This window comes from Solanum tuberosum, unplaced genomic scaffold, assembly GCF_000226075.1.
Source record: "Solanum tuberosum cultivar DM 1-3 516 R44 unplaced genomic scaffold, SolTub_3.0 scf00101, whole genome shotgun sequence".
In the NCBI taxonomy this organism is placed as follows: domain Eukaryota; kingdom Viridiplantae; phylum Streptophyta; class Magnoliopsida; order Solanales; family Solanaceae; genus Solanum; species Solanum tuberosum.
In genome coordinates this window covers 660163-672904 of record NW_006239029.1, presented here as the reverse complement: position 1 = coordinate 672904, position 12742 = coordinate 660163, and the positions used below count along the sequence as shown (strand labels likewise).

At 30.6% G+C, this 12742-nt stretch overlaps 1 protein-coding gene across 1 annotated transcript in view; it reads left to right on the top strand.

Annotated features, from left to right (window-relative positions):
- Positions 1–9463: 9463 nt before the first annotated feature.
- Positions 9464–12742, top strand: part of LOC102604298 (DNA ligase 1) — a 14003-nt gene continuing 10724 nt past the window's right edge. The window contains exons 1-4 of the mRNA XM_006348970.2: positions 9464–10370; positions 11170–11286; positions 11602–11703; positions 11797–11913. Of these exons, the coding sequence (XP_006349032.1) occupies positions 9549–10370; positions 11170–11286; positions 11602–11703; positions 11797–11913 (1158 nt within the window). The 5' untranslated portion in view covers positions 9464–9548. The remainder of the gene's footprint in view (positions 10371–11169; positions 11287–11601; positions 11704–11796; positions 11914–12742) is intronic.

Below are 12742 nucleotides of genomic sequence, written 5' to 3'. Positions count from 1 at the left end.
CTTGTTGTTGAAGATATGCAATTGTTAGAGTGTTGAGGTACACGTGACAACCAGATTTTGGGGGTATTTTTGAGATGATTATGAAATTTCCGCATTTTATTGTAATGGTTGAGTTTTAGGCTGACTTGTCTTGGTGGGATAAGACGAGTGCCATCACATCCATTTTTGGGTTGTGACAAAACCAGAAGAAAAGATATGGTCAAGAAACTATCACAGAACCACCAGATTGTAAAATAGAGATGGAAAAACAAAAGAAAAGATAGAATTTTAGAATTAAAAAGCAAGAGAAGATACATACTTGCAACATATGATTAAATGAATGTTTGAGGAGCTTAATATTTGCAGCATATGATGGATGAATGAATGTTTGAGGAGCTTAACACATTCAAGTATTCTTTGCAGATGAAAATGTGAGAGAACAATTTACAAACATAAGTTTTTCTTTATCTTATATAGTAGTAGTAGGTTAGTTAGGTTAGTTAGTAATATTTTTTTTTCTAAGAGTGGTTTTAGTAGTAGTAGTCTGTTTTCATTTTTCAACATCCTATCATGACACTGCTCTCTTATTTCCTTTCCACTTGCCAATTGAATGTTGTATTTGAACTCGTTCTTTACAATTTCTCCCTTAAACCTTCTTCAATTTTCCTTTTCTTCTCCAAGAAGAAACAATTCCCTCTCAAACCTCTTTTCTTCTCTGTAAACCCTAATTCAAGAATCATGTCTGATTCTCTTCCTGCTCCTCCTTGCTCTGCGTTTGCTGTCCTTATGGAAAATTCCAAGAAGAAACAACCTCCTCACCCAAGAAAGCAAAACCCTAGATGTTGAAACTTCAAGTAAAACCCATGTTGTTAATCAAGATTCAGTTTTGAAGCCAATTATGGACACCCATTTGGTCGATGAGTCGAAAAGTGAGGAGGTGGTGATGAAGAAACGGAATCAAGATTCAATTTTGAAGCCAATTGAGGACACCCATTTGGTTAATGAGTCGAAAAGTGAGGAGTGTGTGGTGAAGAAACGGAAAATGATTAGTCTAGATGAGAGCATTGTGGAAATAAAGAAAAACGTTGCGAATTTTGATCCAAAAGAGGTTGTATATTGGGGGGATGGTCAGAGAGTGCCATTCATGTTTGTAGTTAAGGCGTTTGATGCAATTTTGAAGGAGTCAGGGCGTATTGTGATTACTGAAATTGTGAGAAGGTGCTAAAATATTAATTCAACGACCATCTCCAACCCTTCACTATTTTATTCTCTCTATTCTTTATATTTGGAGAGTAAAATAGAGAATGGGTTCTCCAATCACTCTCTCTCTATTTTACTTTTTGATTCTTTTAATATTATTTCTATTATATTACTAATTAAGTCTTTATCATTTGTTATTATTTTCTAATGTAATATAACATCTAAAAATATATTATTAACAAGCTACTACTTTCACCCAAATTGATTTTTTTTATTTTTTTATTTTTTTAAAAAAATTGTCAGTTCAAATATGCAATTTAAAGTATTTTAATATTATTTATATTATATAAGATTATTAATTAATTCTCTATTATTTTGTAATTATTTTCTAAGTAATATAACATCTAAAACATATTATTGATAAGTATACTACTTCCATCCTGAATTAAAAAAATTTCTAATTTAATTTATAATTTTTTTTTTGTCATTTTAAATATGTAATTTAAATTATAATTTTTTTTCATTATGAAGTATGGACAAAACTTACATGATAATTCAAGCAATCTACTTTTAAGTTATAGTGATAAATTATTAAACTACACTTTTTTATGAGCATGAAATATTTGATGCAATAGTTCAAAATGGAATAGGGGAAGTAAATTAGTACACGAACTAATTGGATACAAGATGAAATTGTTAATTTAAACATTTTTTAGCTACACCTAAAAAAATAAGGACACAAAATTGCTCATTTTGAACTCCGTAATACATTGATAGAACATTTATGAGAGTATGAAAGTTGAGTATTTATGTAAAATTTAAAATAAATTTTATGATGATACAATATTTATGATGTAATTATATAACAACAATGATTTCACTTTTATTTGGATTGTTCGTTAATATGTATATATATAATATTTATTGCAATTTATGTTATTTAGAAATTTAGATTAAAATATAATTTTATATTAAATGAATAAATTGAAAAAAATAAAATTTTATATTATATAAAGATTATAGAGTGATTATTTGCAAAAAAAAAAGAAATGATTTATATTATGAAATAAGAAAATAAAAATGAAATAGAAATAATATTATAATATTGAGGAGAGAGAAAAGATTCTTTTTTAGAGAGTAGAATAGAGAATTGGGTGAGAGTTGGTTGTCTGTAAAAATAAAAAAATTTATATTTGGAGAGTAAAATAGAGGATGGACTTAGAGATGCCCTTAATCAAGAATTGATAGCTCAATATGATATAAGATTGTTGGTACATAAACAAATGTATATAATAAAATAAAGAATAGAAACTGACAAATACACAATAATATTCTTGTCTACTCCAGTAACAAGTAGCTAACTCAGACAGTAGTGGATTAAGTAATCTATTAATAACTATAATTAAAATATTACTTCGTCTTAAAATAAGTGTTTTTTTATATAAAAAAAATCCAAAATAAATATTATTTTAGGAATTTAGGATAAAAATTAATATTTTTTCAATTTATATTTCATCTTTTTAATTTTTAATAAACATTTATCAAATAAAGGTGGTTTAATAAACTGCATATTATATTTATTAATAGATGTGATTTTTATTAAGATGATATTTATTTTGAAACGAAGTACTAATTAATGTGTTTAAAGTTTATGTGACACTTTCTTTAATTTCTTCGTGACAAGGGAACCCAATTTGGATACCCTCTTAATCAATCATTTATTCCTTTTACTTATATGAAGAAAAAAAAAGGTTTTCTTCTTTCTTTTCATTTTTTCAAACTATAGAATATTCTCTTCACTTTTTTGTTTTTGTTTGTGTTTTTATAAGTAGAAATGTCTTCAACAGTGATAATTCAGATTTGGGCATTAAAAAAAGTTGTTGTGAAGTTAGTGTTATGATGGTGATGATAGGTATTGTTCGTTTTGATTCAATAAATCTCGTGCATATTTTTTCATGTTATATTATTACAGAGATCAAAAGCTTGCTAATCATTTGAATTTGTGTTGTATCTTATAAAGCAATTGACTTTCTTCTTTTATTTTGATGTGAGATTTACCTAAGACGTTTAATGCACACTTCCTAAAAGTTTGCCAACCTAGGAATCTGTCAATCTTTCTCTTCAACGTAACCCACTCTTCGTCATGAACGTTAGATACACCTCCTTAAAGACTCAACGTCCTCGTTAAGATTTATTCCATCACGATATAAAAAGTGTCAATATTATATTAGTCACAACCAATTTCTTGACACACAATACCTTGTTTGTCTCATCAAACCTCACAAATTTGACTCTTGGACTATGTCTTACAGAGCCAAAAAACGCATGTATCATGTAAACTTGCATTACGTCTTATAAAACTATTCATTTTCTACTCTCACTTTGATGTGTGAATTCACCTTAATTTGATATAACATACATTCTTTTTGAAAGTTTTGTCAGCTTAGAAACTTGTTAATCCTTATTTTCAACTCATCTTTGTTGATTTGTTGTGCCCTCCAAATAAATAAACACTTTTTTAAATTTGTTTCGAGTGGTAAATCATGGTAGACTTTCAGAATTTTTTATAATAATTTTTTGTAATTTGGATCAAACCACTAATTTCGGATCTTGCTTGAGGATTTCTAGTAAATTTTTATAATTGCTATAATTTTAATTTAGTGGTTTGATGTGAACATTATTGGTGGTATCAAGAGAATTTACTATTCAGATTGATAAATGATGGGAATTATTTGTGCAAACCTCATAATTATGTTGTTTCTCACTTTTTCTTTATTTGGCCCAACAAAATAATAGGATATACCTATTACAAATGAAAAGATTTTAAAATTGTCTTTCATCAATTTTTATTTTCTTATTCACTAGTAAATTGCAAGCGCGCTACAATATCCTCAATTCTGGTTCAGAAAAGTGTATGTCAATGCAAGAATTTTGTTTCGAAGCATGACCTCAAAGATTGACTTAAATTTGAAATTGTCTCAGAAGCAAAAAGATGCAAAATAATAGAATTCATTAAGATCTTGGCCTTAAACTGTTTTGATCTTTTTTTAATTTGATTATTTACTATCAAATATTGTACCATTTTCAATCTTGAATAGTTATTTTTAAGGGCGTTGTGTAGACCAACTTATCTGATTATTCCATCTGGTATCTACTAATTATCACTAGTAGCAGGGGCGCATCTAGGGAGTGGAGGGTATTCATACAAATACATTCTGCAAAAGATTATAATGTATATATACGGGAAATTATATATATATATATATGCATTGAATCACTTGAACACAAGATTAGAGGTTTGCAAGAGAACAAACTTTAGTGAAAATCATGAATTCGCCACTAACTAAAAGGTATTGAGTAACTTTGTCCAACAAGATTTAGATAGATGAGACTTGAGGAAATAAAAAAAAAGTATGTCTAAAGCCTAGTGAACTTCTAGGAAAGGTGAATTAGTCCAAGCTACTCTTGGCTCCTAATTTCTTTTAGAAACATAGGTATCGGACTATTACTAGTGATTCTGGTAGAGTAGTAGAGGTGAATACAAATAACTCTTCTCCAAGAAAAATTGTGTTATCCCCCAATTTTTATAGAGCAAAAGATCTGCCTTTAGTACATCTGATCGTTAATTCCTCGTGGTTTCTAGGACCGACCAACATCTCACTTGAGTTGGTTATTTGTTTTTTCTAGTTGGTTACCTTGTTTTATACAAATTCACCTACTTCAATATGGAGTGATACATGATCAATAATACGTAGTGATTTCATAACTAATTGCATGATGGGGACATCGTTAACCTTTGTGTTTCAAATTACAATAGTGTCAGCACCGTCCAAGGTATAAAGCTAATCTTTTTTCAACTAGTAATGGCATACCATTGAAATACGGTTTTGTAATTGTCTAGTTCAGTGAAAACATATCTTCCTTCTCTCCAAAAAGCCAATCTTGTCGATAAACATCCTTCATAACAGAGAATCAACACGGAATTTTTGTAAGTTGTAATCCTTCTCCAATTTTATAGGATACAAAATATTAATCAGAATTCATATAATTTGACTCTTGTGAAATGCGAAAAAACGAAGAAAGTGTTCTATATACCAACACACATGTCTTCCAGCACGAAAAAGTTTTCTTCCTTTTCCAATAATAGTGTCAACATTTTAGACCTTAAATTAAACTACTCAATTTTTTTATATTAGTAAACAATGTTTCTTACAACATAATCCAAAATTATGTATTACAAATACATGTCTAACATTTTATTTATATGAATTAAATTCCTTTCCTTTTTGTTTTAAAAAAGGAGACTTTGTGTCTTCTACATATGCTACATTGCTAATTACTCTCAAAGCATTCATCACTTCTTTTTATTATGCAAAAATGCTTTGATACATAGCCTCAAGATTGGTGTAATCTTAAGTACATCAGCATCATACTTGTGTATTTTATTTCTATATAATAATATTAAAAGGTGCCAGTGGCCAGTGACTGCCACTGATGGGGATGCATTATGATTGTCACAACACCATTTGTTAAATGTCTATTTTATTGTATGTAGAAGACTGTTCTGACAGCAATTGATAATGTCAAGAGGTAAATCAAGATTTCCAGATGGATCAGAGAGCGCAACTCATCGAGAGGCAACGACACTAAACAAAAATGCTAGATAAGATAAAAAACCTTATTGATGTAGCAGTGGGTTTGAAGGTTGAGGATGAACATGATTTAGTCCAAGCACTCAAAGACAATTTGGTTAGAATTACAATCAGCTACTGACCTACTGCAGCAACTGGTTCAGACGGCAGCTAAGTTGCACGTGAATCATGCTACTCCCGATGGCACTTATTGAGGACGTAAATCGGCACTTATTGAGGACGTAAATCAATATGCAAAGGTGAACCAGCAACCATGGTTGCCGATCATAACTACATTGTAGAGAGAACCGAAATTGAAGAAGGTGTTTAAGATGTCAGTTCTTTTTCAATATAAATAACCTCTGATTAGAGCTTTTGACAGTTTTAGCATATTTGAGCATTAGTAATTTGCGTATTCTCATATTTGACGTTGATATTTGCGTATTCTCAGATTGGGCATTTATTTTTTTCCAAATGTCTATATGGTTATATCTGGCGTACGTAGTCATACAATAACTTCTGATACATTGCTTGATCTGCTTGTTTACATGCTCATATTCCGCGAGCCAAAGATCACTACAGAGTGATGTGTGATCCAATTGCACGATGGGGACATTTGTGTCTCAAATCACAATAGTGCGAGCAAAGTCTAAAGCATAATAATACACGTGCCACCATCTCAACAATTAAGTCATTTTTATTGTCATCAGGGAGAGTGAAAGTGAATGTAATATACACGTGCCACCACGGTGCTTATAATAATAACAATAGGGACTACTTTGGAAGCATGTATTGCACAAGCAATTGCAAGGTGGGTAATTCCGGTGAATTTCTTATTAGGGCCAATCGGAACATACACTCCTAAAAGCAACAAAATCTTCAATCAATTTTAATTACAACTAAAAGCTCCAATGGACCTTCTGACCAATTTCCCATCATATCATAAATAAATTGAATTTTTTGTTCCTAAAAGCTCCTTTCGGTATTGTTAATATGCATATCTTTTTTCCTGTTTCTTTTTTGGAATTTGCTGCATACTGTGTGGAATTTTAATCCAAGACATCTACTCAACAAGTTATACCACTTTATTAATATGTAATAATGTGTTTAAGTCTTTTAAATTATATACATTGTTTCTCTAAAAATAGTTATGTATTGTATATTTATAATTCAAATGGGTGAGTATCAATATTTTTTCAAATATATACGCTTTTCGATAAAATATGCCTACTCGGGATGAACTTATCAATAATAGGCAATGGAGGTTGAAAGTTGGAATTGTACAAAAGATAAAACTTAACAGATCACAAATATTCACACATCTTATTCTTCACTGACACTCTCCAAGATAAGAAGGTAACAAACTATTTTTTAGTTATTCTTTCATCTATTGTTCTTAGATTTCTCCGTTGTATTTTGATAGATTTTCGATCTAACATTTATTTATTTTGTAAAATTTATTTAGTCTACGCTACTCTTTGTTATGTGTATTATTTTATGGAGTTTCAACAAATACAACACAAGGATCATAAGTTTATTTCACAAAATTTAACACAATTATTCCACGGAAAAAATTATACTCATTATTTTAGCTATATTCTTAATCCTTAATATAGTTTAAGAACATATAAGATTTTAGAGTTCTATCATTTCATATATCCGTACATATTATTTTTCATCAAAATATTACTCAAATCGTAAATAAATAGCTTTTGTTATTTGAAAAAATAATCGATTTAAAAATTGTATATTTTTGTCATTGAATTTTTAAAATTTAAAAGTAACTTCTCATATTTGAAGTAACCCACACCTTTGCTCACGTTCTACACAACTATTTATTTTCCTACCCATTTGCCCATGGAGTATATACAGAGATACAGATCAAACTAAATAAAAAGATATTAAAAACGAAAAAAATATGTCTGTTTTTTCAATATCTATCTATTTATAACTATTTTTTATAAACATGTGAACGAAAGTAAAAAAAATAAAAAAATAAAGAATCGTACACAATTGAAAAAAAAATTCAAAAATACATATGTAAAATATTTAAATTTGTATTACTTTTATAGTATTAAACATTTCATGTGAAAAGTTGAAATTTGATTATTATTATTTATGTAAAAGAAATAAATAGCTTTAATAAAAAGATGAGACTTATAGTAAATTAAAGGAATAGAAGATGATCGGTTCTTTTCATATTTCGGATTCTTAATTAATGATATTGTATTTGATTATATAAAAATTATCCTATTTTACATGATTGAACTAGAAAGGAGTGTGCTAAAGAGGTTACAATATATTTTGCAATAATTTGAATTATAGCTAAAACTAGAGTTATCATTTTCTTTAGTAGGTTAAATTATTTTCTTTTTAATTTAAAATGGCGTTCACAACTTTGTCTTCATTATGTATTGAAAAACCTTTTTCTCTATGTTTCTCTATGATAATTTAGTTATTCCAAAAATTTACAAAGTCATAATAATTTTTTAATATCACGAAAATATTTTAATGATAATCATTTAATTTTTTGTATTTTAAGAAAATTATAATTATAATTTTATGATTATTTATCAGTTTAATTAACTTTTGAAAAGAATTTGTATATATGGTATAGAAAGAGGATGACGGAGTATTATATATATATATATATATATATATAACTTCTTTATCCTATTAATTTAAAAATAATATACAGTATTAATTATTTTTATAGAATTAGTTTAAAAATTTTAAAATCCTAATATTATCTGTCATTGTTAAGTTATATGTATTACTAAAGAATAAAATCTACATGATATTTATAAAAAAGGTTAAACAAAAAAAAATAAAAATCCATAAAATAAAAAAAATAGGCTCATAATAAATCAAAGGAATAGAAGATGACCCGTTCTTTTCTTTTTAATTTATAAAATTATATTTGAGAAGTGAGAATGTTAAAATAATATTTGGTGTCTTTGAGAAACACATCTTTACTTTATTAGGATAAATTTTTGTAAGTATCAAGTGTTCATTATTTGAAATCAAAACATAGTATATGAGATGAACCTCATATTTTTTGCAAACTACTTTCTCGGAGAATCTCGAAAGGATTATGATATAAAGAGAATTTTGAATACAAGATAATAGAGAAAAGAAAATTTTCTTATATATGTAGTAATAAACTATAATTCAGAGCTGTTAAACATGAGATATTTTTTATTTAAATCATATCATTATATATATTATTATCTATTATTATCAGTATTACTTTAATGCAGACCCTTACAATTTACACATTAATCCAATACTGTGTGTTTTTTCATTTTTAAATAATTAGAAGAATCGAAAGAGTTGCATTAATCAATTATATATACACTAATAATTAATTAGAAGTAAAAAAATACATGAAGTAAACATTTTAACTTGGTCAAATTCTTCAAAACATCAATCATACATTGTGTTGATTTACTTCATCAATTTTGCTCACTTAATCAAATGTCTTGGCTAATTTAATTCAAATTGTTCAAGTTAGTTTCTTTTCTCAAATGATACTCTACTTATTTCGAGATATATAGATTATCTTCTTCACCTCTCTTCTTTTCTCTTCCATCTCTTTTCGTATTTGAGTATATTTCTAACAAAAATACATATATTTAAGCGTATCAGACTCCATAAAAATGCACGTCTCCTTCCTTTCCCGCCACCTCTCTTTTATTTCCTTCCCTTTCTTCCTTTGCACATTTTTTTCCAAATTGAATGTTGTGTTTGAGTTCATATCGTTTCACTCAAACCACTCTTCTTTACAATTTCTCCCTTAAACCTTCTTCTTCAATCTTTCTTCACTTCTCCAAGAAGAAGCAATTCCCTCTCAAACCCCTTTTCTTCTCTGTAAACCCTAATTCAAGAACCATGTCTGATTCTCCTCCTACTCCTCCTCCTCCTCGCTCTGCGTTTGCTGTCCTTATGGCAAATTCCAAGAAGAAAACAACCTCCTCACCCAAGAAACGTAAAACCCCAGATGTTGAAACTTCAAGTAAAAGCCCTGTTGTTAATCAAGATTCAGTTTTGATGCCAATTAAGGACACCCATTTGGTCAATGAGTCGAAAAGTGAGGAGGTGGTGGTGAAGAAACGGAATCAAGATTCAATTTTGAAGCCAATTGAGGACACCCATTTGGTTAATGAGTCGAAAAGTGAGGAGTGTGTGGTGAAGAAACGGAAAATGATTAGTCCAGATGAGAGCATTGTGGAAATAAAGAAAAAAGCTGCAAATTTTGATCCAAAAAAGGCTGTATATTGGGGGGATGGGCAGAGAGTGCCGTTCATGTTTGTAGTTAAGGCGTTTGATGCAATTTCGAAGGAGTCAGGGAGGATTGTTATTACTGAGATTGTGACTAATATGTTGAGGACTGTGATTGAGACGACGCCTGAGGATTTGTTGCCTGTTGTGTACCTTGCTGCTAACAAGATTGCAGCTGCACACGATGGGATGGAGCTTGGTATTGGTGATGCTTCCATTATCAAGGCACTTGCTGAAGCCTGTGGTGCTAAAGAAGCACATATCAAGAAGCAATACAAGGTAATACATTTGTTAATTGGGAATAATTACGTTGAAACATGACCAATTGCTGAATTGATAATGCTGTCTAGTGTAAGTTGTTTTGACTAATTCCTTATGGGTTCTAATGTGAAACACAAGCATGGCCTGAATATTTTGTCTGATTGAAAGACAGTGCATTGTGTGAAAGAGGCTCCCAAGAGGAGATTAAAAGTGAAACTTAACCTTTTCTTAATTGAGTGTAATTGCCTAAGCCATGTCTTTAGAAAATGCCTAGTGTCATATATGTCTAGCTATATGACATATGACAACTTTAGTGCAGTTCACAGAACTATGTCAGATTCTGTTAATGACTACAGAACACTTTATGTCACTGTTTCTGTTTTTATTTTTCCTCTTTTCTCTCTTTGTTGTCTTCGAATTTGTAGAAAACTAGTAGTTGGTGGTCTGCTAGACACAAGTGAAATTCAGCTTTCATGTTGTTTGGAGATTGAAGAAATTGAGAGACTTTTTTGGAGAGGGTGGGGGTGGGGATGGGGATGGGGATGGAGGCCACGAGGAGTTAGTGGGGATCAAATGCTGCATGGCTTTGGCATGTACTTGATTTAGGAGCCTAACATTGGACCATCACATTTAGAGCAGCATCTTGATAATCATGTGTTTGATCACATGCATAGTTGGCATGATTAATTATATACATAAGGGACTGACCAGAAATTTGTATGGTTATCCTGTAATATCTGCCATCCAGGAGATTCAACTTTTCTCCTGTTCAGTTTTGACTAGTCCAAATGTCTGATTTTCATTGTTAAACACACAGGAGCTTGGAGATTTGGGCCTTGTTGCAAAAGCAAGTCGTTCATCACAGCCTCTGATGCATAAACCAGAAGCACTGACTGTTGCCAAAGTTTTTGACACATTTCGAATCATTGCCAAGGTATTCCAGTTTCATTGTTCACTTTCTTTTAGATACTTCTTGAAGTGGGATTAAGATGTTAAGTGACATAGCTACCATACCACATATTTGAAGTTCCTATAGAAGCCTTCAATCAAAGTCAGTTCTGCGCATTGCGCACAGAACTGATTTTTGTCATGGAAGCTACAAAAAATGTTCTCCTATTTGTGGTGCAGATGATCCTCTTTTTAGTTGCTTATTTTTGTTTTATCCGATATAGTTTTCGATCTTGCAGTATGATTTCTAGTATTTGTACTATGATTATGTTGTCTTTTCTTATGTGGGAATTTCTTTTAGGAATCTGGAAAGGATAGTCAGGAAAAGAAAAAGAATTACATTAAATCACTGCTTGTTGCAGCCACTGATTGTGAACCCCAATATTTGATTCGTCTTCTCCAGGTTAGAGGAATTTTTTTTTCTTTTTCTTATGGAACTATTTAGCTGTTGCATTGCTCATTGAACCGTTGTTCAGTTGGTTTCTCTTTCTTGCAGACAAAGCTACGCATTGGTTTGGCTGAACAAACACTGTTAGTCGCAATCGCTCATGCTTTTGTGTACTCAGATAAGCATTCATCACCTCCTGCAGGTGTAGATTCTCCTTTGGAAGAGGTGCATTGTTCTCTAGTTGGAGGAGTTTTCTATTAGATTTTCCTTTCTGTGAACTTGCATGAACTGTGATATTACTATCAATTTAGGGATAAAAGTATCTTGTTTCCTTCTTAAATCTTTAACCCCAAAATTTGCGTTTGCATTTGCATTTGTTTGGTGTTAAAGAAAACACTTCTCTTTGTTTGGTGTTATCACCTCGACTTTCCCTTTGTTGTGTATTTTCATCCTCTGCAATGATTGGAACATTACTTACTGGTTAATATCAAAAGTTGAAAGGTGCCATTGCCCAGTGACTGCCACTAATGGCATGCATTCTGATTGCCTCAAGACAGTTTGTTGTCTCAGAGATCTGAATAGCCTAATTGCTTGTATGTAGAGGACTGTTCTGGTAGCCCCATGATTTCACTCTTTTGGTGGAATATAAGTGATTCGACAAAGGCACCATTAGAACAAAGTGCTTTGACAAGTTCTTAAGGCTGCATAAAAGTGTGGTGTATGATGAGAAGGGTAGAGGAGTGAGTCCATTTTCAGTGAATTTTGAACCGTGCGCCATCTAGCCCTCATAATTCTAATACTCCCTCCGTTTCACAAAGAATGACCTCCTTTCCTTTTTAGTCAGTTTCAAAAAAATGACCTCTTTCCTTTTTTGGTAACATTTTACTTTTTGCTTTCCACGTGGCATGTTTAAGACCACAAGATTAAGGGCAATTTTGTACATTTGACATAACTTTAATTTAGGACCACAAGATTCAAAAGTCTTCTTTATTTACTTAAACTCCGTGCCAAGTCAAACCAGGTCATTCTTTGTGAAACGGAGGGAGTATATTTT